General features: G+C 42.2%; 2 protein-coding genes across 3 annotated transcripts; both read right to left on the reverse strand.

Annotated features, from left to right (window-relative positions):
- Positions 1 to 2,084: 2,084 nt before the first annotated feature.
- UBA2 (ubiquitin like modifier activating enzyme 2) lies at positions 2,085 to 19,853 on the reverse strand. The gene is made up of 17 exons (XM_051805813.1): positions 19,684 to 19,853; positions 16,413 to 16,496; positions 16,102 to 16,172; positions 14,916 to 14,980; positions 14,340 to 14,440; positions 14,073 to 14,194; positions 13,328 to 13,395; positions 10,407 to 10,528; positions 9,523 to 9,622; positions 8,825 to 8,985; positions 8,094 to 8,187; positions 7,884 to 7,996; positions 7,264 to 7,419; positions 6,629 to 6,725; positions 5,967 to 6,072; positions 5,059 to 5,195; positions 2,085 to 3,407 (listed from the first exon to the last, which is right to left on the reverse strand). Exons 1-17 carry the CDS (start codon positions 19,825 to 19,827, stop codon positions 3,118 to 3,120), a joined length of 2,031 nt encoding a protein of 676 aa, XP_051661773.1. The 5' UTR covers positions 19,828 to 19,853; the 3' UTR covers positions 2,085 to 3,117.
- Positions 19,854 to 20,870: 1,017 nt separating this feature from the next.
- On the reverse strand, positions 20,871 to 26,774 carry PDCD2L (programmed cell death 2 like). 2 transcript variants are annotated; one of them, XM_051805824.1, is made up of 7 exons: positions 26,632 to 26,774; positions 26,100 to 26,260; positions 25,943 to 26,012; positions 24,546 to 24,943; positions 23,403 to 23,516; positions 21,530 to 21,678; positions 20,871 to 21,027 (listed from the first exon to the last, which is right to left on the reverse strand). In XM_051805824.1, the coding sequence occupies exons 1-7, from the start codon at positions 26,740 to 26,742 to the stop codon at positions 20,897 to 20,899; spliced, it is 1,134 nt and encodes a 377-aa protein (XP_051661784.1). In that variant the 5' UTR covers positions 26,743 to 26,774; the 3' UTR covers positions 20,871 to 20,896. The 2 variants fall into 2 exon arrangements, with proteins under 2 accessions (XP_051661784.1, XP_051661783.1); XM_051805823.1 differs by lacking the exon at positions 26,632 to 26,774 and having other exon boundaries at positions 26,100 to 26,563.
- Between the last annotated feature and the right edge of the window lie 29 nt (positions 26,775 to 26,803).

Genomic DNA, 26,803 nt, shown 5'->3' on the forward strand with positions numbered 1-26,803 from the left:
CATGGTTGCCTACGTGGTGCAGTTGCTCTTTAGGAGATGGGCTGGCACAAGGCTGTGTCAGCAGGGCCCCGAAGTTCCTTCTCCTGAATGGTTATCACCTCATAAGGGTGACTCTTGAGATGCTTTGAGAATTCCTCCACCCCAGGTCAGAGCAGCTTAATGACTCTCTAATTAACTGTTGTCTGTCATCAGTGGTCAATATTCCTTTCCATGCTCCACTGCAGAAAAGGGATATTGAACTAACAGCAGTAGATACAATCCCAGCTTCACTCCACTACACTCATCTTCCACTGTCTTGGCCATACATGGCACTCAAATTCACTAAGGAAATAAAAAATTCAAGTGTCAACAATTAATTGTTGCTATAAAAGCAGCCAGAAAACCTTATCTGTATTACAGAATTTTGCATGAGTATAAACAAACAACTGGAGAACTCCGGGGGACAGAAGAGCCAATTAATATCACTGCAAATAGCAATTTGTACTGATTTAATAAGCTGGGCTCAAAAATTGGTAGTGAAGATAGAACCTACTTTACGGTGCCACACCAAGGCACTGGCAAGAGTTTCTGCTCCATTTTAACATTTAAATCTTGTGCCTTCCAACTACACTTCCTTCCATATGACTGTTACTGCTATTAGGAGTTGAACAAATTGTCAGTTGAAAACTGGTTGGTTTTTTTTTAATTACTTGAAAGCTTAATAAATGCTTCAATTTATAATTTTGTCTTCAATTCAGGTTGGAAAATTCTCCATTAACACAGTGTTGGTGACTAATAGCCAATTAAGGACACTCATAGTCCAGCAGTTCTGAAAAGCAGCTTTTCACTGAGCACAGCAGCAGTTTGCATTTCAGTAAAAATCAGACCCTTCCATGTTAAAGGAGGATCTGGAGCATTTTCTGGCCATGTAACTCCTTCCTGCCCAGACACAAGGGGCACCACGACATCTGAACACATCCCCAGGGGAATTCACCCCTGTGCAGGTGAGTTTTCCTGTCATGCTGCAACCCAAAAGATGATACATTGTTAAAATTACTTAATGCTTCTCTAAAACTTCCTCTCACCAGCATCATAAGAACAATTAATAACTTAAGGAGTAGAAACCAGTGAGACTGAATAGAACCCCCCCAGTTTTTCACCTCCCCCAAAATCTGTCAGTGATGAGTATTTTGATTCAGCTCATACACCACTGCCAAGTCATGAGCACTCTCAATTTCAGTAGTGTTGCCAGAATTATAACCTCTACTGTTAGAATAGTTTTAAAAAGCTAGAAAGCTAAATTTAATCAATACTTTTCTTTTTAATCAAGCTTAAAACCGAAACATGCCAGCCCTAATTTTTGGAAGATGTCATTAGACATTAAATTCTAGTGCTTCAGCTGTTTATGGCAAGAAGTTTTTCATTGTAGCACTGAAAATCCTTCCTGTAATGCCTCTTATTTACAGCTTTACCTCAGTCTTTGCTCATGCCAGCCAAGCAGCAGCCAACTCAAAAGGATTTAATTGCACAGTGAAGTATTAGGCCTCCAAACAATCCACTGCATGACTATTACTGCCTAAAACAAGAAATAAAACATCCATTGCCTCATAGGAGCAGTTCTGCACTGCACTGGCAATCCAACACAATGACTGTCAGAACCAGATGCAGGAACCAAAACCTTTTTTGTTTTTACATTTGCCTTCTGTAATGTTGTTTAAAAGTCATTCAATTTGCAAATTGGAACAGAATAAATCTTGCTGCTCAGTTGCTGTGCTCTGCAAGGCCAACTCTGCATACTTACCTCTGAATAGGAGCAGTTTTGGTTCACTAACTGGAAGCTGGAAGATAGTTTTGGTACAATGACAGAAATGGCCAATTAATGCATCCTAAGAACCAACACTGATAGTTTAGAGACCTACCAACACCCACAAATGCAGTAGGTTTTAAGATATTGATTCAAAACATTGCACTTTTGTCCTACACAAAGTGTAATGTATAAAAATCAGTGCTTTCTTCTTTCTGAAGGCAGGAGGGGGTGAAAGCATGTGTGTGGTGGTGCAACTGCTTCAGCTGAACAGCCCAATAATTGATTGTCCAAGAAAAAAAAACATTCACAAAAGTTTTATTAAAAAAATTCCCCTTTCACCTCAAACAAGTGAAGCTTAAGTTCTGTACTACTAGGTTATGTTTAGAAAAATGGAAATAATACAGTTATTTTTGAAGGCTATACATTGTAAAATCCCATAAGTCAGCATAATCTTGGACTGTGCAAGCAAATATAGCAAGTATTTCAGATGTTATTTATTTGGTCCATCAGATGTACAGTATAGTAGTAGTATCTGAGTTTACAAAACATCAAATATAAATAACCTGAAACTGTAACAATACACAAAAATTTGCTTCTTACATTGACATACCAGGCAGTACGAGCTGAAAAACTGGAGTAAATTAACAGTTTTACAGTAATGTACACAGTGCCAGCTGATGTTTGAGAACACTGTTAGAACATGGCACTAATTTGCTTTGTTGAATTTTTTTCTTTACTTGTTCAGGGTGTGAAAAATGTTTAGGACTAGGCTAAAAATGTTTTTCTTCAAGCATCTGTGACTGTGTGAATGCTGGAGGTGAAGCCCTCACAACATGGAATAAGGGATAAGTAAATGTGCAGGCAGGCCACTGCTGGGAAACTTCAAAGGTACTCACTGAAAAACTAGAAGTCTAGTTGCTTCAAATCTGGGCATCAGATTTTACTAAACAAGTGGACGTTGTTTTTGCCCTGTTGGATGATACCTAAGAGGTATTTACACAGAAATAACATGCTTTTTCCATGATTGTTTAAGCAAATACTTATCTGTAAGTATTTATAAACTGTGTTTCTATTACATTTAATATATGGAATTAACATGGAAAACATTTCTGGACAAGTCTAGTGACATGAGAGCTTTACCATCAAGAGAAGCAGACACAAATTATTTAAGCCAGTGATTTGGTGTTCACTTTGAACCAAGGCCTTAACATTAGTCTAGTTCTGGACATTTTTCACATCCCAACACCATATGCTGTTACAGTATTACATTATCATGTTGTCAAGGGGCATTTGGGTGTTCAATCAAATGCTCTTGCTCCTGCTCTGCCAGCTCAGCACACGCTCTTGGTGGTGACGTACTCGCAGCCCTTCTCTTCGAGTTTCCTCTTGTGGCTCCTGTTCTCCTCCTCAGCGTTGCCTGAAGTGCCTTCATCCTCAGAATCCACGATCATCAGGTCGTCCTGGTCCGAGCCCTGCCCCGCACGAGCCCTCTTTGCCCCGCCACACTCACACTGCTGGCCCAGCTTCCTCTTGCGGCTCCTGTTCTCCACCTCATCATCAGCATTGCCCGAAGGCCCTTCATCTTCAGAGTCAACAATCACCACATCGTCCTGATCTGGGGCTGCAACACACAGATGGATACTGCAAAGACAGCCTGCCCTCCAACTGATTTTCATACACAACAATAAGCATGTCTCTAATACAAGAAATCCACCTTGGAACATTCTTTATCCCTGTTCTTTGCTATTTGACTGCAAGAGGGTTTTTGATTTCCCTGAAGTGACTATAAAATATGGCTTTCACTGTGTTATTCCTTCTTCACCAAAGGTACGGAAAATATTGCAATAACCCAAGAATTAGGGAAATGCAGAAGAGGAGACTGAGGGGAGACCTCAGTGCAGTTCCAATTGCTGGGCAGGGGCAGAGGAGGGGCAGGGACTGAGCTCTGCTCTGGGGGGACCAGGGACAGCAGCCAGGGAATGGCTGGAGCTGTGTCAGGGCAGGCTCAGGGTGGATCTCAGCAAAAGGTTCTTCCCCCAGAGGCTGGTTGGGCACTGCCCAGGCTCCCCAGGGCAGTGGGCACAGCCCCAAGGCTGCCAGAGCTGCAGGAGGGTTTGGCTGATCCTCTGGGGCACAGGGGGTGACTCCTGGGGATGGGCCTGTGCAGGGCCAGGGGTTGGACTGATGGTCCTTGGGGGTCCCTTCCAGCCCAGCATATTCTGTGACTCTGTAACCTGTTCTGCATGCACAAAGCAGAACAATCCCATGCTGCCTGGAGCAGTTTTTGAGAAAAGAACTTTTCCAAACCCCAAGCTGTAGTGCAGCCTCTCCTCTCCATCCACACTCAGCAGAACTCCCAGGAGAGGCCACACTCCATGAGAGAGAACCCACAAAGAAAGGGAGAAGTGGAAGGGTGAGCAGATTTACAGAGCTAGAGGATAACAATGGATAGTATAAAAAGGCAAAATAGAACCAAATGTGAACTTATAAGATATCTAGTGGATTTGGTTTTTTTTTAAGCACAAATTCACTGTAAAAACTAATTTTATGCTATTTTTGTTATTTTTTAATATAATTTGAAATAAATTTTAGCAGTGTTCTTTAAATTTAGTCTCCCCTGAAACAGGAAGCAAATGACTACATACTTGTCTGCTTTAATCTGCCAGGCAAGGGAACAGCATCCCACAGTGTAAACAGAACTATGGATCCCTAACTCACATCTGCCACAGCAAGTCCTTGGATTCATACACTGTCCCTGTCAAACAGTGTGACATTTCCTGTTCATTAGCCTCCACTTCTTAAGAATTCCATGTGCATTTAAGTTAAGCTATTTTGAGTGTGTTCAAAGAAAGTCCACATTAGGAAGGTGATGGTATTTCTTCCTGAGAGCAGAGTCCTTTCTGTTTAGGGAGAAAGTGATAAATTTGGTTGATTCTTTTTTGTCAAGCAGCAGTGTGACCATGAGTTAGGAAGGGTCTAACTTTATTTAAATCACTGTGCAAATGATGCATTTAAGCTGACACCTCACCAGGCCCTTGCCAGGTAAATAATACAATTTCAAGCTGTATTTGCTGTAAACTTCTGTGCATTTTGTAACAACTGTAAATGTGCATTTTTCTATTTAATATCTCAAATTATACACAGAGGCAACTTAAATGCCTTTTATTTTGTTTTGGCAAAGTTAAGTCATAAAACTGAAGACAACTACTTTAATTGGACTGCACTGTTGAAAGACTATTTGGTTTAATTGAATACCAAGCCCTGTTATTTACCTGTTGATGTTGAGGGCTGTGCTCCATCATCACTCCCATTGCTGATGTTCCTCGATGGTGGTTCGGATGGTTTAGGGCCAATTCTTTCAGGGGCGTCACCAACAACTTCAAATTCCACATCTTTTTCTAGGTCTTCACTGCAGAAAAAACACATATGCTTTGGAACACCCAGGAGAAAACAAAACCCTGCCTTTTTCACAAAGAAAACATCATTCATGTATTACAGCACCCTGCAACTATGACAAAAGGAGAGAAACATATCGAAAAAGAGGCAAAGCTGGTCAGTCCTCCTTTGTAATTTGTGCTTTGTCCATTCATAAACACTGTTCCACCCAGGGCCAGGATTTAACATGCTCAGGAGGCAGAAAAATCATTACCTGAGCTCACCTTTCTTCCTTAATGTCCCACTCCTACTCTCCCTGAACATGCAGTGTGTTCATTTACTGTCTATAACGTGTCTGTTACTTATCCAGGGTTAAATACACTCACCAGTTATTTCAAAGTGACTTCTCAACACAGGTAGTCAAGTAGAGGATCTATTACCTCAGGTTTTTTTCCTTTTTATTTCAAATGGCAGTTTCTTGCTAGTTGTTTCCCCAAAAGTATATTTGGTTTTGCACTGTGTTTTTATGTTGTGTAATGACAAATTATTCAAAGAAACCTTTCTGATGCTTTCTGTTGTAAAAAACCAAAACCACAACAAAAACCCACCCAAAACAAAACCAAACAAAAAGCCTTAAACTCTGTAATTTCATAAAAAAACCCCAACAATTCCTCTTTTACCTCTACATTTGCTTTCAGCAGCTTAGTCTTGGAACTTTGTTCATGTATTTTAAAATTCTGAGTGGAAAACCCCTGTGGAACTGTTCTACATACACACATCCCAAATCATTATTTCAGAATCTTACCTATGAAGCACATTGATTAACAGAGTGTAGTCCTGCAGGAAATCATCTGCCTGTAGTCGAGTGCCATTTCGAATTGCAAAGTCTGATAATTTCCTGTGGTTATTTGCTACAAAAACAATAAAACCTGTAGTGTTTACAGCTATTATATAAAGATCCTTTACACCTGAATCAATATGATGAAAGGAATACTCCAGAAGGTTTATGTAAAAACATAAGCTTAGCATTTATGAGCTATATTTAAAGTAAAAGCTGACTTTTAAGCCTGTTAGGAGTTAAAACTACTTATGTTGACTTATCTACCCCTGGTTCAAGCTCTTCACAATTACATTTAGGAACATTTTGGAGATGATATCTGTACTTCAGTAGGGCCTACAAGCATCATAAACAGACCACCCTTTAAGAACCACAAAATGAAGGAGGCTTGCAAACAGGTACCTATTTTGGAGAGGAATCCTGGAAGTACTTCCTGCAGGAAAGCTGGACATGCAGGCCTGCACACAATACCACTGCCTGTTCTCAGGCCACTCAAAACACTTGCAAATCCAGTTCTCTTCAAATACCAGTCTACAGGATGAACACTGCAACATCTGCTATGCACATATTTTGTATGGTTTCTTCCAAGGTTTTGTCTACTCTTATCTAAAAACCTTCAGTACTCATACCTTCTGTTTCTCCTTCTTCTGAAGAGATAAGGATAGTTCCCTTTCCATCATCTATTTGTACATCTGGTGCTACCATAGCAAATTTCTCTTTCAGTATCTGAAAATACAAATATGATTATTTAATCAATATCTGACTTCAACACACTTATAAAAACAGAACCTTGAATTATGTTGATTTTATTATCCTGGCATCTACTGAAAGCCTATGCTTTTCTTTTTTTTCCACTTCCACGAACAAAATGATTATATTTTTGATGTCTGATATCTCCAGGTTCAGATATGCTGGAAAGTTTTTTAGAATACTTCATAAAACGACAGAATTACAAATCAATTGTGACTACACAACTGCAATGTGGCTACTGAACTATTCGACTGCAATATAAATTTAGTTTGTTGTTGTCAGATATGAATAGGCTTTAAAACCATCAAAAAATTACCAAATGCAAACATTCCTTCACAAGACACAGAACACACATGGGCAAGAAACATCTTGGTTAATCCAGCTCTTCTTGAAGCTGAGAGAAATGTAAATATAAGCAGGTGATGCTCAGTCAAAACACAATGAACAAAAGCCTACCTTTAAAAATGTACAGTATTAGGATCACAATGAAAGCTGTATCTGACTCGGGATTTACCTTATCCTGGAGTGTTAACACAGTAACTTTGTGCACGTTCAGCTTCACAGTCACTTCTGGCTTACTTGCACACACATAACAGTTTGGGTTTGGTGGATCCAAAGCACAAGGAACCAACAGCTTCTTCCTGGGATTCGGCTGCTTGTTCAGAAAAATCTTGAGGACAAAACAGAAGAAAACAAGTTATTCTGTAAGTAACAGCATGTATAAAATCTGCTTTGCTCCAGATTTCTTCTCTTAGTCTCACAGAGTGTGTGTTCCCTGCTCCTCTCTGACATTCCTGCTGGGCAGGAGAAAGTCCTGTCCCAGCCAGTCCTCACTGACCCTTGAGCTGACTGAGCAGCTGTGCCAAACATCTGCAACACGGGACAGCCACATCCAACTGAGGGCACGCTGCTTCCCTCTCCCACCCAGCACCAAATCCTCAGCAAACCACGGCAATTTAATGAGCCTTGACACTGCACTTCTCTTTAAATTGTGACTGAAAGTTCTCAGCACCTCCAGAATCTACTGAAGCAACAAGTGAGAGACAGTGAAGCCACATGAGTAAAAAAATGTTAAATGTAACTTTTCAAGAAATAGTAAATAACAAGAAAGGAAAATCTCCTTTTCCCACTTACCGTTCTACACTGGTCTATTTTTCCTGATAAGATCTTCAAACCCTCCAGCACTATCAGACCAGCTATTACTGCATTAGTAGTAGCTATAGCTGGGATAATGTTTCCTGCCATTGCTGCAAAATAAGCAAGAGTATGCAGATTTTAACAGCAAATGAAAACAAGAAGTATAAGTGATTACTTAAATAAAGCAATGTTATATTTTATCCTTACACTTGATATCAAATCTGCTCTTCATATTCATTCCAAAAACATGCATCCTGAGGTTCGCAGCAGAAGTGACAAAATCCATGGAAGAAGGGTCATCCTAACAAGTTAATGCAAAAAGCATTTAAAAGTCAGAATATTCCTTGGAAATAGTTTGCAACACATGGTTCCTAAAACCTTAAAACCAGAAAGCTTTAAAAAAAGTCTGTACACTACCTCCAGTTCAAAATCAACATATTTCCCCTTTCAGATGGTGTGCTTAGACAGAGCAGTAATACTTTAAAGACTATGTACAATTCAAAACACACGCATTTTAATAGAAAATTAGACTATTAGAACTAATAAAATGTCTTGTATGTTAAAAAAAAGGCTAAATCCTAAATCTTACAATGTTTTAAACATTTTCAACACTGAAGCAAACAGTTTGAAACATTGAGTGCTTCAGAAAGAAGTATTTTTACTATATGTTGTAATAATATTTTACTATTTTGCCCCCCCGTATTTACAAACTCTTTTTTTTTATGCCAAAGTTATTTTATATCACAACAGTCAATCCTTACCCTCAGTGAGTTACAAAATACAGAGTGTTTAAAGAATATATCTGTTCATCTGGAAAGTGCTTTCAGTGAGGAAACGCTTTTGTTTTAAGTAGGATTTTTTTGGAATGAAAAAATGAGCCCAACTCATTTGTGCTACATATGTAGAGACTTTATAGAGTTTATATATGGCAAACTAACTTTATCCCATATAAGTGCTTCTCCATCAGCCTTCTCAGCCAGGTGAAGACTCAGGGTTTTAACACTCTTTGAGAACAGGTCTGCATAGCTCCTGACATTGAGAACCTGCTGATCCTTCAACACTGCAGAGGATTCATTTTGTTGGTCAGATACGTTTTGCTCTTTGGGAAAAAAAAAAAATAAATAAGATCAGCAATATTTATAAATTCCACAGTACTTCTCTCAAATAATTTTCCAATTTCAGCAAAATTAAATATTTTCTAGATTGAAGAACAGTATCCTTAACCTACAGCAGCCCCAACATTTTACAATTTAAAATTGCAACAGCAGCTATTGTATCAGTCACCCAGGCATGCACAAATTACAGCAAATGTAAATTTTCAACAAACCTCAGCTTTCAGAGATAAATCTATCAGTGCTTATGGTAAGGTGGCCTAGAATAAGCTGACATGTAACTTTGTTAAATGTGTATTTTCTCCAGCCAATACTGAGTATCTGAAGTAATGACTGCAAAACAGTCTTAGAAAAACCTTTTCTGTACAGAGAAAAATTTGAAATCTTCAGGAATTGCAAAGAATTAATACGTTCTTTATCAGTACTCAACTGTGACAGTAAAAAAAATATGTACATATCACAGAAGTGCATTAAAAAATAGCAGGTAAAACTTAAAAATACACAGCAGGAGGAGGGACAGTTACCTTGCTTTTGTACCTCAGCCCAGTCCAGTGGCACTGGAGGCTTTCTTTTCCTCCACAGCTTATCCATTGTCAGCAGATATCTAATGTCATCTTTGAAAAGCTAAGAAACATGAAAACAAAATTAAATTAAAGAGGGGGAAAAAAAAGACACACTTTATTTTTACATCTGCTGTGAAACCGGAAAGTCAGGATTAGATTTATGAGGTTTAGATTTTCTCCTTGAAAATATTTTCAACTACATAAAAGTAGATTCTAAAAACTTCTCATCCCCCACTTTCTAACACTCACTGCATTGAGCAGACACAGCTCTGATTAATCTGGGGAGGACTAAAGTGAAAATCAAGAAACAACAGTCCAAGCAGGGGGTTCCTGTGCCTACTGAAGCCATCACTACAGCTCTGTGTATGCTCTCCCTGAGACACTCTTACCTACATGCCAATGGCTTTCCAAAGGAAAGTTATCACTATCTATGAACTCATTTTCTGTATTTATCCACTTTCAGTAACTATTTAGAACAAAAACTCCTTAACCAATTCCTGTTTTCTTATGCCAGAGCCTGATTATACACAGATGACTGATGGCTTTTAGGCCCTCACATTGGTTCCCATTATGCCCAGTGACATCTTACAGAAGTCAAACACACTTTTTCATGTTAAAAGCAATTCAAATGGGTTTTTCTCTACAGTATGGCCAAGCTGCTGAAGCCACCTGTACTGATGCCCATGGAATGCCAAAAAATGAGCAAATGTTGCAAGAGACCAACATGACAGCAAAATATCACAGAATTGATGGAGAGCATTAAGTGTCTAAGCTGGGTTTTGACTTGACTTTAAAGCACCTCATACACTTCAAATAAAGACATTTATCTGGGATAAAGAAGATACCTTAGTAAAAAGTTTAACTGGATCGTATCCAGTTGATTTAGCCCACTCCTTAGTTGAAACACGTTTAATCTCACCATCTTCATTGGATGCTAGTGCTCTGGCTTCTGCTTCTGCTGGCTCCCCTATTAATGAAGTGATAAGCAATATTTTAATTAAAAATAATTAAAAAAAAAAAAAAGGAAAAGCCCATCCAAATATTTCCCAAGTCAATAATCAAAGTTATGCAGGAACCATAAATTTGCTTTAGTGCACCCAACAAAAGCTGAATTAGACAGAGTGTGCCTGCTCCTGTTTGCCTCTGCAACTCACTGATTTAACTTGATGATACCCAATTCCTTCATTGGCAGAAACAAGGAAAAATTGTTTCCCATTAATTTTCTCCACATAGTGTTGGGATTTCATAAATATCTAACCACCCCCTTTTAGGAGTCTTTTCCTAGCCCAAGAGTCTTAGCTTGGTTAGGACTTGAGAAAAAAAAAGTCAGCTTCCTATCTCTGGTTATTCTTTTACAAAAAAATTCCATATACAGATGCTAATAATTTCTTTCTTTCCCAGTCACATGCAACAATTGCCATCATGATCTCTAATAAGCAGCAGGTTGATGTTTTCATAAAACTATCTATTAACATCTTGACTGAATGAGAAAAATCAACTCAGAGACCATCACTTTAGATGTAAATTTGTGAACGCTTCCCCCTTTCACCAGTGCTTTATTTGCATTATTTCATATTTATCTGCTTCATGTCTCGTTGCTCAGTCATTCTGTATTGTGAACCTTTCTACCACTTTTTGCAGTTACTCCTCATCTTTATTATTCTGGGTGACTTTGCTTAATCATTGATGCTGAACTGCACACATCTCCCTTGAGACACTCCTCTAATCACCATTTATCTCTAGCATTCAAGCAGTTCAGGATCTTCACCCTTTTTTCTCCCCTTGGGTGCCTATATCCCTCAGGTTCCTCACAACCTGAGTTTTTGAGTCTGGTCCCTGCACATTCAGAATGGTTAAACCAAACAGATCTGCTCCTCCCCAGGTTTATTGGTTTCTGCTCCTCCTCTGCTGGTCCCTTCAAATGACCCCCAGAGCCGTGCAAGGCACGACTTCCCTTTACAAAGGTTGCATTGACTCTTCCCTGACTGTCCTGGCTTTGGCTGGGACAGAGTTAATTTTCTTTCTAGTAGCTGGTCCAGTGCTGTGTTTTGGATTCAAGTAATAATGTTGATCACAGGCTGCTTCAGTTGTTGCCAGGAGGTTACTCTGAGTCAAGGACTTTCCAGTTTCCCACGCTCTGCCAGGGAGCAGGAGCACGAGAAGCTGGGAGGGAGCAGGGCCAGGACAGCTGAGCTGAACTGGCCACAGGGATATTCCAGAGCTCAGCACAAACTGGGGGAGGTGGCTGTGAGGGGCTGGGCACTGGCTGGGCACTGACCAGTCAGCGGGTGCTGAGCAGCTGCATCACTGGTTGGTCTCCAGTTTTATTCCCCCCTCACTCTCTTCATTCCAATTATTACTATCATTGGTATTAGTATTACATCTTTTTTGTTTCCATTGTTAAACTGTTCTTGTCTCAGGCTGTGAGTTTTCCTTTTTGTGTGGTTCTCCTCCCCTGGCAGGGGCAGCAAGTGAGCACTGCAGGGTGGGAGCTGCCAGCTGGGCACTCACACCCCTTGTGTGACCACGGCAGCACCACTGCAGACACAAGGCTGCCATCACACCTCCTGGAGCTGCCCTGCTATCTCTGCTGAAATAAGTGGCATTGTGTCTGCTACCTTTCAAGTCCTCCAGCAGCCAGTGTTATAAGTTATTTTATATGCCACTCTTTTTAAGACTCACCTATTTCATTCTGCACTTCCTATAGGAACAACCTGTCCAGTGATCCCTATCTGATGTTCAAAGAATTTGAAGAATCAGAGGATCCTCTAAGCTTCCCCTCCAAAAGTCCATTTATCTACCAAAGGATCCAAAAGAAGCAACCAACAATGATGCTTATCCACCTCACAGTAACTATGATTACTGTCCTTACAGAAAAATACTGAACAGCTACAAAAACATCACTCAAAATGGGCATATTCTTCATGTAGATTAATGCTGAAATGTTGAAGGCTAGAAGAGCTCAAACAATCCCTGTAATTCCTTGCAATCCCTCAGCTAAAAATGGAAAAAGTAATGACTACAAATATCACTCAGTCCTCTGTTCAGAAGAAAAGCTCTCCAGATGCAGGGAAGGAAAGGCTCCATCACTTCCAAATATGTAAGGGAAAAAAGATCACCCTGCGAAGATCAGTGATTTGCACTTCAAGCTCACTTTTCACTTTAAGTTCCTGGGCACATGGGGAAAACCATCTGCTGCAGAGGGAGCAGGAGACTCCAAACATACACAAACCTATTATCTCTCTCATATCTTACACCTGGATGTGGAACTGGAACTTTAAGAATAGTGAGTGCATTGATTGTGTTCCTCACAGCTGCTCTCTCTGAGCACAGTGACCCACTGCACACCCTGCTCTGAAGGGACCATTCAATAATGTTTCAGGCTGCCCACAAGGGCTGCAGTTCTGACAGGTGAAGCTATTAAACTATTGTCACTTCGAAGAGTATTTTTTACACATTCCTCATGAAAAAAACCTCTGGTAGGCAGCACAGATTGACTTACCTAACACACACTGAAATTGTTTCAAAGATCTAATAAGAGGCGAAAGGAGAGAAGTGAATTATGCACAGTGTAGATCACAGTCTGTAAGGGAGACTACAGCTAACACCCCCCAAACTCTTGTTGTCCAAGGGTACAGGAAATAGAATCCTCTTAAAAGAAAATGGAGCTGAACTCTAATCTGAAGAAATGTAGAGAAACAAGTCATAATCTCTGAAATAGAACATTTCAGTAACGGGGTAAGATACCAGCTTATATCACACTCACAGGCAGCTTCAGGGTCAGCTCTGTCAGGGGAGACTTCTTGATCAGCATCTTCTTCTCCAAACAACTGGCTACAGAATATTAAGAACAACAACACAACACTAGAATTTCAGCACACTGGTTAAGACTGAAGTATTTGCTAATGAATATATATCCACTTGAGGATTCTTGCTGTCAGACTGCCGCTTCATATATTGCTTTTTAAACTTTTGGGATTCATCACATGTGGACTTAACGCTGACAACACCAAATGCTCAATACAAAAATGAATTTAGCAGAAGAGTTCACTCAATAATTCACCCAGCTTTATATTTAGACTGCAGAACTGAAGGCATTTTTAGAACCTGTGGGATATCCAAGATTCCAACAAACTTTACACTTGTTAGTACATGCACTAAACTGAAAAATGTGCTCAACTCCACACAAAGATGAAAAATAAAGTAACCTCAACCTACACTGCTGTGCCAAACTACTCTGCCATTACTTTTTGTGATATTAAAACAAGGTCTAATTGACCTTCCATCTTTACATTAAAAGAAAAAAAATAACCACCCCAAAACCCAGGTCAAGGAACTGGAGGTTTTCACTGTAATTTAAATTTAAAGTTTATAATGTAAAATTAATCTAAAACCCATTACAATTTATTTAAAAAAAGTGTGTCCATTTTATGTCTCTGTCTGTAGGTTTAGAAACCAGAAGAATGAACCACAGTACCTTTTTTCTTCTTCTTAAAAAAAAAATCACTTACTTGAACAAATACTTAGCCCACACAATGCAGTGGATGGGTTCTGAGGGCGTATTTCGGATTGTGCAGCCTGGAAAAGTCTTCTGGGTTGGTTTAGGCTGACATTCATAACATTCTGTCACTCCCTGGGGAAAAATGAAGTATTTACTTGTCACACTGAGCAGGCTGCTGATAGTGTAAGCTATTAACAGATGAACTGTAACTCTATCTCTAAACAGCCAACTCCCTGTTGTCCAAAATAGCAGTGACAAGAGTAACACACAGGCTAACCTTTTTGATAACTGTTACTTGTCCAAGGTAGCCTGCAGTTCCACTCTCTATAAGAGGAATATCAGCAGCCAGACACATCCTGTTCACGTGGTTACGGGCAGCTGCAAATCAAGAGTTTTTAAAGAAAAAAAGTGAATAATTAGGGGAAAAAAAGTTTCACTTCTCCAAATTCAAACTAGTTTCCTATGCAAACATTGATCCTTAATCTGCCTTATTTCATTACAGAGCACTACACCATTTTCACAAAGTCCGTTTTCCCATTAAGACAAGATATATTTACATTATTAAACACAGCAACTCAACTGAATAAAGCTACATATGCACCCACAAAGCTACATGGGCACCCACAACACTCATCAGTTCCCAGAAAGCAGCAATGTAGCAGATCATGTTTATTTTCAAAGCACCTGTAGGAGCACTAAGTGCCCTTCAAGTTGCCAGCAAAGCACACAAGGCTCAGCCCAACTACAGGTGGGTTAAGAGGATACTTGTGATTGAACCTAAGAGAGGAACAGTTACAGTTGTGTCTCTAAGAACACCAACATCTCCCAGTATAAAGCACAGTGCAAACTTCACCTCTGTTATCCAGAGCATTCATAACCAAGGTGAACTGGCGGAAGAACTCAACGTTATAGTCAGGGCTGAGGGAGAGAAAAACAGCACTTGAAATGGCACAGCAAACTTGGGGCATTATCCACAACAGAAACTCTGCACATGCAAAGGCTGGACTGATGTCCATGTGATAAATTACATGTATTACAAATTTGGCTAGGCTTTAACTGCCCCATTTGTCTCCTGCCCCTTTTAAAGCTGGGTGACAGCCTGAATTTTATGCTGCTGGAAGGAAGCTACTGCAATTAGTACTAATTTGACCAATGAAACAGGCAGACAAGGAAAAGTGATTAAACTACTCTGACCTAATGAGTAAATTGGCTGAGCTGTGGTAACTGACCTTAAAAACCATCAGCTGTGGCTAAAACATGCACACTGTAATTACCACAGCTCATCAGACTGTGGATAATTCATTACACTGAGATAGCTCCACAGCTCTGACTGTGCCTCCAGGAGCCAAGACTGAGATTTGAAATCCTGACACTTCAGCATCTTTACACTGCATTTCTCTGATTTAAAGAAGAAGAAGGTGGGAAAGAAGGGATGGTAAAGAGGAAACAGCATTAACAGTTTTACTGTTTCAGGGGAAGGATGCAGTGAGTCAGTGTTTCTGGCTAACTGTAACATCAGAGTTCAAACCTCTGTGTTACAGAATATCCATTTTTTAGAAACTGGACAAATAGAAATTAAAACATGGGAAACAGCTAATGAAAATCTACATATTCTTGTACTCTATTCACTGATTGCAGCTCACAAAGACTAAATTTTAACAGTTTGGGGCATATATAAACAACAGTTACCTACACACACACGAAAAGAACTTAATTTTTTTAATTGCAGACTCAACATTTGCATTTCTTTTAATTTAATTATTGCTCAAGACATCAGAGCATTCTTACAGTGTGGACTCTTATATGGCAAATGTTGCTAATAAAATGAAAAACAGACACAAGCAAATGACTACAGCTTACTACCAGAGCTTAAAACTCATGCAAAATCCACACTCAGATGTGTGGCAGGCTCACATTTACAGCTATTTCTCCTTACTGAGGAAGCTTTGTAAAATACCTTAAAGCACATCACTGTAGCATTTAAATAACACAGTACTTGCAAATCAAAACATGGAATTAGAGCTTAAAACCAAACATACTTCATGATGCTATCATGGTAAGCTATAATATTAGCTTCTGGACAAAACTGTAACACGCTTTCCTTGGCAACCTAGAAACAAAACAAAAAAAAAGAAAACAAAAAAAACACTTATTATTTCTTCCTTCCCTCTAAAGACAGACTTGATACCAGTTGAGTATCGAGTAAGTTGGCTACCCTAATGCTGTGGATAGCCATGATAACCAACCAACACTTACCTCTGCACAGCAGAAACTACATTGGGACATGTTTCTAACACTATCCATAAAATAATACCGAGCAAGAAGACTTGAGCTTTGACTTTTTCCTCACCTGTGATTTTGATCTTCCAACATGTTTCTTTTGAAACAGAAACTGCCTGTTGAGATTGCTGACATCAATAGTATCCAAATCAATCTACAAACAAACAAGAGAGGTATTTCACTTCCACGGAAACAGAAGGAACGAAATCATGAACAGAGTTTGAAGGAAAGGTGAGACCAAAATGCAGAAACTTTACAGACCCCTTTTCAGGTGTCAGATCTGCACTAGAGCAACTGGACAGGCACAAGTGATCACCTCATTACCTCCAGGACTCCCACCCTGACCACTGCTCTGGGCTTCCCCAAGGTGCAGGAAAGGCTGCTCCAAACCAACCAGTTTACAAATGAACATGGCTTTGAGCAACTGCATCACTGAACCAAGGGCTGCATCCCCATCTTACACACACACTGCAGGGCACGAGGTTTACTGGCTGTCACAGGACTAACTGCCCAAGTGCATGTTAAAAAATAATGAAGTTAGCTTACAAAATAAAAATATCCAATCACACAATCAAGGTGTCTAAAAACATACAGCACAGCACACCTGTGGTGTACAACCTCAAAGGATGCCATGTCTGCAATTCCCCTAAAAGCCTTGTTCCTATTTATTAATATATGCACAGGAACAGCAAAAATTCAAATGTCTTTAACCCCCACCACCAGAATTAAGATTTAACTAGAACTCTGACATTTATTCCCAGCTTTGTTACTACTTTTCCTCTAATTAAACAGTTTCTCTGATCAGTGACTCTTTTTAGAAGTCTCTCTCGTCCTTACCATTTGTAACCAGGAGGAGGGACAGTTTTTCTGAGTATCAGAGATGTTTCTCACAATTCCCACAGATAATGGTGACAAACTCAACACAGCAACACTTTCACTGCACACTCCTCTCAGCCTGACAGTGCAGTGTGAAGGGTAAACATGACACTGAGGGTGTTCTCATACAATTCTCATTTTATGAATGATGAAAAAAACACTTATGGAACATCCTTTGCATGCAAGATCCAAACTCCAAGATAAAAATTCCTGTTTTCTGAAGGGAATATCTTTAATTTAAGGACTAAGCTTTAATATACTAAGAACTGCAATAGCTCAAGAGTTTTATTGAAACACTAAATATAAGCACTTGTGAATGTAGAGCAAACAGAAAAGATACAATGCCTTAGAAATGTATTGTAAAGCAGAGATTGTTAAACTCTATCACCCACAGTATCAGAGTAAGTACCCATGGCCTTGTATCTTTTAATGAAAATGGTATTTGCATGAAAACACATTTCTACCTCCTTTCTTTCTCCTGAGACACACTCAGAAAGCTTGTTTAGTCCAAAGCCAAAAAGACCAAGAACCTCAAGGGAAAACAATTAAGGGCAAAACTCTGTTAAAACTTCCACTACCCAGAAAACTTTGAGTATTTTAACTGGGGATGAGGACAAAGGGACACAAAATACCACTGCAAACAGCAAAAACAGGGTAAGGGAGGCAAAGGAAGGTTTTCTCCAGAGAGAAAACGTAGACTATTAGACCTTAACAGAAGCTCCAGTCCAGCTCAAAATGATCAAAATTTAACAGTTCACCTATTAAACAACTTCTACACAGCTACCATTTTAGTCAGCTGGAAGAAAAGTCATCAGAACTTCTTAAGAACATATATCATGTTCTTAATTCAGACCTGGATATTGAGTAAATTCATTTTGTTCTCCATTCCTGAGGACAACAGCCTTTCAACACAGTATATTTAAGTCACATATTTGTGAGTTGTCTGGTATTCAAAACTACCAATTTTTTTAGTATTAATATTTTTTTAAAAAAATCACAACTTACTTATAAAAATATAAAGTATTTTCAAGTGTTCAGGTTTGTTAATATTTAACAACCAAGGAAAACCCTCAACAATATCACAAATATTGACAAAAGCAATTTATTCCCCCGATAGCAAATTTCCTCTTTGCCTAATTATTACTTTTTTGCTCTCACCTTGTCTTCTACCCACCCATTCCTTATGTTAATAAACTATTACTGTCCTGCATGAAACAGTGCCAGTGATATTGTTAAATGAAGACAGCCCTGATCCAACATGTACTTAAGTTAATGGAGTTCAACCAAGTCAGCCTTGAAAGACAATACCAGAACCTAAATTATAATAAGCAAAACAATAAGCAGGAGATTTATGCCTAATGAACAACTGGAAAATCAGGAGCTATTAAACTCTATTGTAATGTTCTGCAGGAGGACACAACTGACTTGGTAAGGTGGGGAAAAAAGGGGGAATACTGCAGAAAATGCAGGTTTCCTCTCTTCTACAGTGTATTTCCCTGCTACAATGTTCAAATTGGAAAGGCTCTAAACAAAAGGGACAATCTGGAATTACTTTTTAAACTTGTAGAATGTGTTTTAAGCGTATCTCAGTGGGAAAGTCTGAGTTGTAGAGATAACATGGCAAACCAGTAGCTGTTGTTCTACGAGCTGATACAGTTCTAGGTACGAGCTGCTCTGCTCAGCCTGTCTGAGCACAACCCCAAACTCCTCCAGGTGTGACTCCTGGGCACACTCGCCAGGACAAAGGTACTCAAGGGAACAGACTGTGCTCCAGCTGGGTTTGAAACCATGCGCTGTTCCTCATTTCAGTAAGGAATCGATACAGGTTTGGACACCGGGTAACCGAAGTTCTGCCGACAGCATTTCTCTCTATCCCGTTTCCATCACCCCCCCCACACACACCTGCCCTTCCCACACACTTTCAGATTAATATCTGGAAGCAAAAGTGAAAGCAGGAGCCCGCGGGACGCGCCGTAACCGGATCCCAGCGCTGACGGCTCTACAGCCCGGTATCGGAACACACAATTCCCCTCCCCGCGGGTTTTCCTCGCTCCAGTTCACCCCCGACCACCCCGGCACGCCGGCACCGGGCAAAGCCCAGCCTTTCCTGACCCGGCCGGGCAGCAGAGGCGGACAGCGCGGTGTGCCGGGGGGTTCCCCCGGCGCTGCCCGGGCCGGCTCCCGGGGGCGGCCGTGCCGTGCCGTGCCGTGCCGTGCCGGGGGAGGCGGCGCAGCGGCCGCGGCGGGGCCGGGGCCGAGGGCGGCGATGGCGCGCAGGCCGCGGCCCTTTGTGGCGCCCCCGGCCCGGCGATGCCGCGGCGGCCGGGCCGTGTCGGGCCGGGCCGGGCGGGTCCGGTTCGGCCCCGCGCTCACAGCGCGGCGGGAGCGGCCGCGCCGGCCCCGCGCCCCCACCGAGCGCCCCCACGGGCTCGGCCCGCCCGCCCCGGCCCCCGCCCGCCGCGCACCACGTAGATGTTGCTGAAGCCGGTGAGCACCAGGTTCTTGAGCAGCTCGCAGCCGATGCCGCCCGCGCCCACCACGAGCACCCGCGCCTGGGACACGGCCTGGGCCAGCTCGAGGCGCAGCGGCCCCGACAGCGGCGCCGCCATGACGGACACGGCGGCGGCTCCGCGCGCCTCCTCACGGCCCGCGCGGGGCGGAGCGCCGCCCGCGCTCCGCCGCGCCCCCTGCCGGCCCGGAGGACCGCGCGGGAGAGTGGAGCTGACGCCCCGGGTTCGAGTCCCGCTCCCGCCGGGAACCGCCCCGCGGTCAGCGAACCCACGTCCCCGAACTCAGCGCTGGGCACCCGGGCACCGGCACGGCCCGGACACAGCGGGAGCACCCAGGGCAGCGCTCCCGGGCAACACGAGAGCTTCACTTGTGTTTGTTTTGAATAGATTAATATTTTAAACATACATATTTCATATATTTATATATTCAATATCACTATATAAGTAATGGTTATATATTTAATATATTTATATAATATAGCTATACATATTATATATTTATATATTAAATAGATTTAGATCATAAATATATTTATGTATTATATTACTATACAGAGAGTTCAAGAAGCATTTGTACAATCCTCTCATGGTGGGATTCTTGGGGTATTTATTCTGTGCAGGGAAAGGAGTTGGACTCGATGATCCTGATGGGTCCTTTCCAACTCAGCATATTCTATGATATTTTTAATCTACTTAACATATTTATATTTAATATTTTTTGTATATTTATTATTATTACTCAGCCTAAGTTAACTAACTCTCCTCTAGAAGTTGATGTCATAAGCTACAATTCTTCCATCAAAAAGTAGCTTTGCAAACACATTCCACCAGTTCAGGCTGTCCTGTTGTTTGTCTGTCTGTGTGTCTCCCCCTCCCCTCATTTTAAGCACACACTTTTACAGCACTAATTTGTGCTGCAGCATTAAACCTGTACAGAATGCTCGAAGGACACTGACTTAAATTACTCCTCCATTCAGTCAATTTAGATACTGCAATTTAGCCCAAACCAACAGGGAATGCCAGAGAAGAATGCAGGCAGTTTAAAATTAAAGCAGCACAACTGGATTGTTGCATTGTTAGACACTTTCCGCTGTAGTTAGGAAAAAATAAAAACCCATAACAAGAAAAAACATCCAACAGACTTTTCATCTATGTAGAGAAATACAATTTATTTAAATAATTTCTGATCTGGGTCTTCTTGTACAAAAATAAATTCTTCAAGAGGTGTTTGGTGATTTGTTGGCCAACAGCTTCTCTCGCATGTGTAAACTATAACAGTTCCAAATTCCACTGATAGATCTAAAAACAAAACAACAAAGGCAGGTGAAGGCAAGAAAAGTGGCATAATTGGGGACTATTGATTACCACTATACTTCAGTCTTTGCAGAAACTATTAATTCAGAAAATATTTCTCATATTCAGTCTCCTATGTACACAGCATTTTCTGATTTTAAACGTTTTAAAGCAAGCTGACTTGGAATTTTTAAAGAGCTCCTTAAGTATCTGCAATCTTATCTGACAATATTTATTATTTTCCAAGGCCTCCTTTAAGAGGCAATAAAGACAAATTACTCCCAGGGTCATGGAATGATCCCTGCTGCAGTTATTAAAGGTCACTGGTGAGCAAGTGAAGGTGCAATCAGAGTACTCCCTTTTGCTCAGCGAAATCTCAAATGGAAACAGTGAATTCTACAGAACATGATCACGGTAGTGAGGCACATCAGTGCCTGTGGGGAAAAAGAAACAATCCAAATACCAAAAAGGTGACAGTTTTGGTATTGACTGAGGCAGAGCTCAGCACCTGAGTCACTCTGGAGCAGGCTGACCAGGGCTGGCATCAGCTGCAACTCAAACACTCTGCTGCTCCCACAGGTGCTGCAGGCTGGAACGCCCTGGCTGATGTTGGCTGGAGGACACGTGATGAACAAAGGCTGCCCACCCCAGGAGTATCTAAGAGAAGAAAGGAAGGAACAAATAATTATTTGACAGGAAAACTGACATCTTGGCAACTGTGTTCTGGTTTCACTGCAATCTCTGAACTTGCTTGCAGTAAAAACCATGGTTATGAGTCAGAATCGTTGCCTAAGCTTCAAAAGAGTCATTAACCAAAGAATAAAGATGGGTAGGGGGAAATACTTGGAAGGTCAACACGTGGAAAATCTTTAGGAAAGACCTGGTTTTAAGGAGATAAATGCTTTGAATTGACACCTCCAAAATATGCTGTACCTGACTCATTTAATTAAGGAAACTACACTTTCCTGAAAAGTGGAATCCTAAATAGCAGCAGTAAAAGGTAAGATTCAAGGAAAAGATTCAACACAGAATAGGTCTCAAACCCACTGCAGTTATGGCTCAGAACTGGTGTTTTATTTCTAAGAGCTCTCACAGCCTCATAACTAACAGGAAACCCAGACCAAGGATGGTTTCCACTGAACACCAAGCAGGAGATTGTGTGCTTTGCTGAAGCTCAACAAGATCCACAGCCCAGGAGCAATGGGAGTCCAACAGCACTGACATAACCCAGGGAGGGCAAAGGGAGGGCTGTGGAAAGATTATAATGAGTGTTATATTAATATTTAAACTTTTAAAAATATTTTTAGTAATATAATATTAGACTTTAACTATTTTAACTATTTTATTATTTATAATTAATATTTTACACCCCAGGAATCACCAGAGGTGATGTTTTAGAATAAAAAATTCCAAGAGCACAATACTGCAAAGTGATAGATCCAGTGAAAAGTTGTAAGAAATGTTACTTGCACTCTGTGTTACTACATCTCCTGTATAACCTTTGGTAGTTAATTAATGAAAGTCCCTAATGTTTCTTACATGTGTAACCAGTCCCTCAGACTTTAGCTCCCATCACAAAGGCATCAGTTGGTTCCACTTGATTCTGGAAACTTGATAAAGCAAAAAGTGCCTTGTCACTACACTGAGCCAGCCTGACCAGCCAGGCAGCACTGGACTCTCTGGAACACTTGGTGTGACCCAGGAAAACCTTGTGTATTATCTGCTACTATGAATGACTTATGATTTAATCCCCTTGTTCTGCTCCCATGCAGAATTAACTCCTCTTTTGGGAGAGTAGCTACTCTGAGGTTATGCTGCTTCTGCTCTGGGGAAAGCTCTGGGGATTTACAAGACCTGAAGACTGCAGGGGATCAGCACAAGAAGTTGTTACAGAACTGAAGCTTTTAAACAAGTAATTTCTTAATTCAGTAACATCTCAAGGACTGAGACATTAGAAATTACAAACAGGTTACAAAATTTGACAGGAGGAGGTGGCCTCGGAGACCTGTCCCAACAGCACAGCACTGTTCCACCTTACTTCCCAAACTTCCACCTCAAAACTGTCTCTTGAAAATCTGTGTCTGCATTTCAGTGAGTCTTCGAAGACAGTCTGGGTCTCTTCTCATCAGGTCTTGTGTCAAAAAAGTCTCCCATAACCAGAGCTGGGGCCTCTGATCCTACTTTGCTTCTCATCTACTCAGACTTTGTACAAAACCAGCCCAACCAGGGACTGAAGCCTGACCACACAGCCATGGCAACAACCATAATAAATTTTTTGATGAAGAAATAAAAGCATACATATCTTTCCAATGAAATAGTTTGGTTTGATGTACTAACAATGCAAGTCTACAATCTGTATCTCCCCATTACAACTAGATTACCTTAGAATCTGTTCAGGACACAGAGATATTCTTTTCATAAATTTATGAAACGTGTGGTCCCAGCTTTTGATTTCACTCTTCTCATATTTTTCATTACCACCTTCACCTGCAAAGCTGGAAGAAAACAAGGAAAGAAACAAGATGTCCAATAAAGTTTTCAGTATGACATGCATGTTTTAAATAAGCAATGGTTACTATACACTCACATTAAATTACACTAAGTACACTAAACAAAACTATATGTTAGGAGACAATTCCTATTGGGGCTGCAAGTGAACATTCTGCTTCTGGTTCTTCAGTTTCTGGTGGCTTACAATTACTAACAGTGCTTCAAACTATCCCATGGGATTCAAATCCACCAGCTTTATTCCTTCAAAAAACCCTTTAGTAATTCTCAAAAGTTTTTCTACTTTTAAAATTATGATGTTGTCTTTTTCAGTTTTGAATCAAACATAGTTAAGGTTCTATGATTCTATAAAAGTCAACAAAACTCAACAGGAACACCACTGCTGACAAGTGTTCTATGCAGATTCTGCAAGGACAGTAGCTTTAGCTATAAACAAACTCAACATTGTCCACAATTCAGGAAAAGTCAAATGACCTGGATATAAGTGCTCACTGTGACCACCTAAGTTAAACATTTTATTAAGAAAATTTTTTCAGTAACTACATTCAAAAATTGTTTTCAGACAACCTTTACTAAACCTTCAGGAGTCTTACCATCATGACAGTCTCCAGCCAGAAATCCCTAAATCCCTGAACTCTTAAAAATGCAACTTCAACATAAGAAAAGCTTTAGCCTTGTAAAGAAAAAGTGTCAAATGTCACAATATAAACCCGTGGCACTTAGCACAGATATTGTTTCAGCCACCCTAGTTTGGATCCAGAGATTGACTGTCCTCTGCTCTATCTACAGCCCAAGAACATTCCAACTGCTCAGAAATAGATGCATCTTTGAAAAACTCAAAATTTGACAGAACTGGGTGCACTGTTCTGTTCTTCCAACAAACCAGTGTTCCTGAAGGAGCCAGTTCCAAACAAAATCATCCAGGTTTAGTGACAGTCCCATTTAGATCATCAGTCAGCACACAGGAAACTACACAATTCCTCCAGTTTCACCATGAAATCCAAACCTGTTCTCACCTTTCTGACATCATCTGTTCCAAATCAAGCCCCTCTCTCTGCTGATACTCCTTCAGCAGCTCATCTGCATGGTCTGTATCCAGGAAGCCACTGCAGTCTTCCTCATCCACCACATTAATATAAAAGGGTTGGAAGACAGGAGCAGGACCAGGTGTTTCCATGACCATTTCCTCACTGGCTGCAGGATGTGTGTCCTGGGAACCTGAGCCCTCTGCAGCCTCAGCCAAGCGAAGCTGTTGGAGCTGGGATGCACAGTCCAGCTCTCTGGACAAGGAGCTGCTCACTGCTTCACCTAAGCCCAGCAGGGAGGCACATGCAGGAGGCTCTGCAGCATCACTGACTCCCCAGTCATCCGCCTCCTCACACCAATCCTTTGCAGCAAAGTTTGATCCTTGTTTCTGAGAACCCCCAAAAAAAGGGAAAAGAACATTGTCAAGTCATCCACCTAAAGCACTTCAAATACAGTTTCCTAACAGCTGAGAAAACTGAAACCTTAACCTAGTGCTCAGTGTTATTTCACATATTCTCCTCACAGTGTTACTTCCCATCACACACACACGTTTACTTTTCACATCAGAACAGTTATGGCAAGGAACATCTCACGCTGGAGAATCAGAACAAGAATTCATCAGCTGTTTGAGTGGCCCTTGTCCATCCTGCTGCCATGGCCCTGCCAGCTGGCTGGGGACCTCCAGCTGCAGCACAGTTACTGCCACACAGGTAAGTCCAAGGGTAGAATGTGGAAGCAAGTAATAACAATAATGACACCACCATCACTTTGTCAGAGTAAAGCTCATTTACAGACCAAAATTTCACGTTGCAAATGCCCCAGCTGAATAAACAGTTCCTGCCTGTTTTCACTAATTTGACTGCCACCTGCCTCTTCCAATCTGCTTAAGCCAATATGCAGTTTTTTCTCACAAGTATATTAACAATAATTCAGTTGGATTAATTAAAACTCAAGACAAATTTTTAAAAAATAAATTTAAATTAGAAAATAAAGAAAACACCTTAAAGGTCTGAACCTAAACAGTATAGCCCAATCATCTGAAGCTGAAAAATGTTTAGTTAGCACCACTAACAAAAGTATTAAATATCAGCTTTGACAATACAATCGAAGTGTGATTTCCACTTTAAAATCATCCTAACGTAGATCACAGATGTAAGTTAATCTTCTAGTAAACGACGTAGTACGGTATCAAAAATTCTGTGACTGTGAATTCTTCACACGGCCACGCATGTAACTGGAAGCTAATGTATAGCACAGCTTCTGGAGAAACGTTGTGGTTACTTAACCAACGGGACTTCAGGTGTGAAGCTCTTCCAGCTCAGCCGTGGCTCTGTTTCCAAGCCTCCCCCCAGCCGTGGCGCAGCGGCGGGCAGGCTGTGAGCGGTACCTGTGTCACGGGCTGGGCTCGGGCTCCCTTCTCCTGCGCCTGCGAGTACTGGGAGCGCAGCACCTTCCAGCTTCGGCGTGGGGCAAAGAGAGACACGGTGAGCGGGGAGGAGCCGCAGGAACACCCCCCGTGCCGCGGCTCCATCCCCCGGGCTCACCTGTGCGCGGCGGGGCCGCAGCCGGGCGCGGCGCAGGCGAACACGTGCAGGGCGCGGTGCGCGGGCCCGCGCTCCAGCGGGCAGTACACCTGCACCAGCAGCGACAGCGCCCGCCCGCACCGCCCGCACCGCGGGGCCGCCCGCACCCGCGGCGGCCAGTCCTGCAAACGGGGCGGCACTGAGGCACGGCCGGCACCGACGGCACAGCCCAGCCCTCCCCTCAGCCCCGCACTGAGGCATGGCCGGCACCGACGGCACAGCCCAGCCCTCCCCTCAGCCCCGCACTGAGGCACGGCCGGCACCGACCGGCACCGACCGGCACAGCCCCCAGCACCGGCACGGCACTGGGACACGGCCGGGCCGGCACCGATCGGCACAGCCCAGTCCCGACCATCCGATCCCGGCCCTGCAACCCCCGCCCGGCGCTGACACCCGCCCGGCCCCGCCATCCTCCCACCGCGGAGACCCGGCCGGACCAGGCCCCGCCATCCGCCCCCCGGCCCGGCCCGGCCCGGCCCGGCCCCGGCCGTACCGCGGAGCCGCCCAGCTTGTTGGTGGCCCATGCGGGGAGCGGCGCGGCCCCGGCCGGCCCGGCCATGGGCGCGTCCCGCAGCCCGAGCAGCACGGGCGGCCCGCCCGACATGGCGGCCCCGACCCGCCCCGCGCGTGCCCGCCCTGCGCGTGCCCGCGGGCGGAGCCGGATC

This window comes from Manacus candei, unplaced genomic scaffold (assembly GCF_025592945.1).
Source record: "Manacus candei isolate 608988 ecotype Guabito, Panama unplaced genomic scaffold, ASM2559294v1 h1tg000065l, whole genome shotgun sequence".
NCBI lineage: Eukaryota > Metazoa > Chordata > Aves > Passeriformes > Pipridae > Manacus > Manacus candei.

Bases quoted from the DNA above. Each gene is read 5' to 3' on its own strand.
- UBA2 (XM_051805813.1), bottom strand. From the start codon at position 19,827: ATGGCGGCGCCGCTGTCGGGGCCGCTGCGCCTCGAGCTGGCCCAGGCC. The intron at 16,497-19,683 runs GTGCGCGGCGGG...GTTTGTTTGTAG, and splicing joins GCTTCAGCAACATCTACGTG to ATTGATTTGGATACTATTGA. The intron at 5,196-5,966 runs GTAAGATTCTGA...TTTTTTCTGCAG, and splicing joins TTAATCAATGTGCTTCATAG to TGAAGACCTAGAAAAAGATG.
- PDCD2L (XM_051805823.1), bottom strand. From the start codon at position 26,548: ATGGCGGGGCCGGGCGGGTGTCAGCGCCGGGCGGGGGTTGCAGGGCCG. The intron at 24,944-25,942 runs GTACCGCTCACA...GGGGGTTCTCAG, and splicing joins GAGCCCAGCCCGTGACACAG to AAACAAGGATCAAACTTTGC. The intron at 21,679-23,402 runs GTAATCTAGTTG...TTCTTCTCTTAG, and splicing joins TGTCCTGAACAGATTCTAAG to ATACTCCTGGGGTGGGCAGC.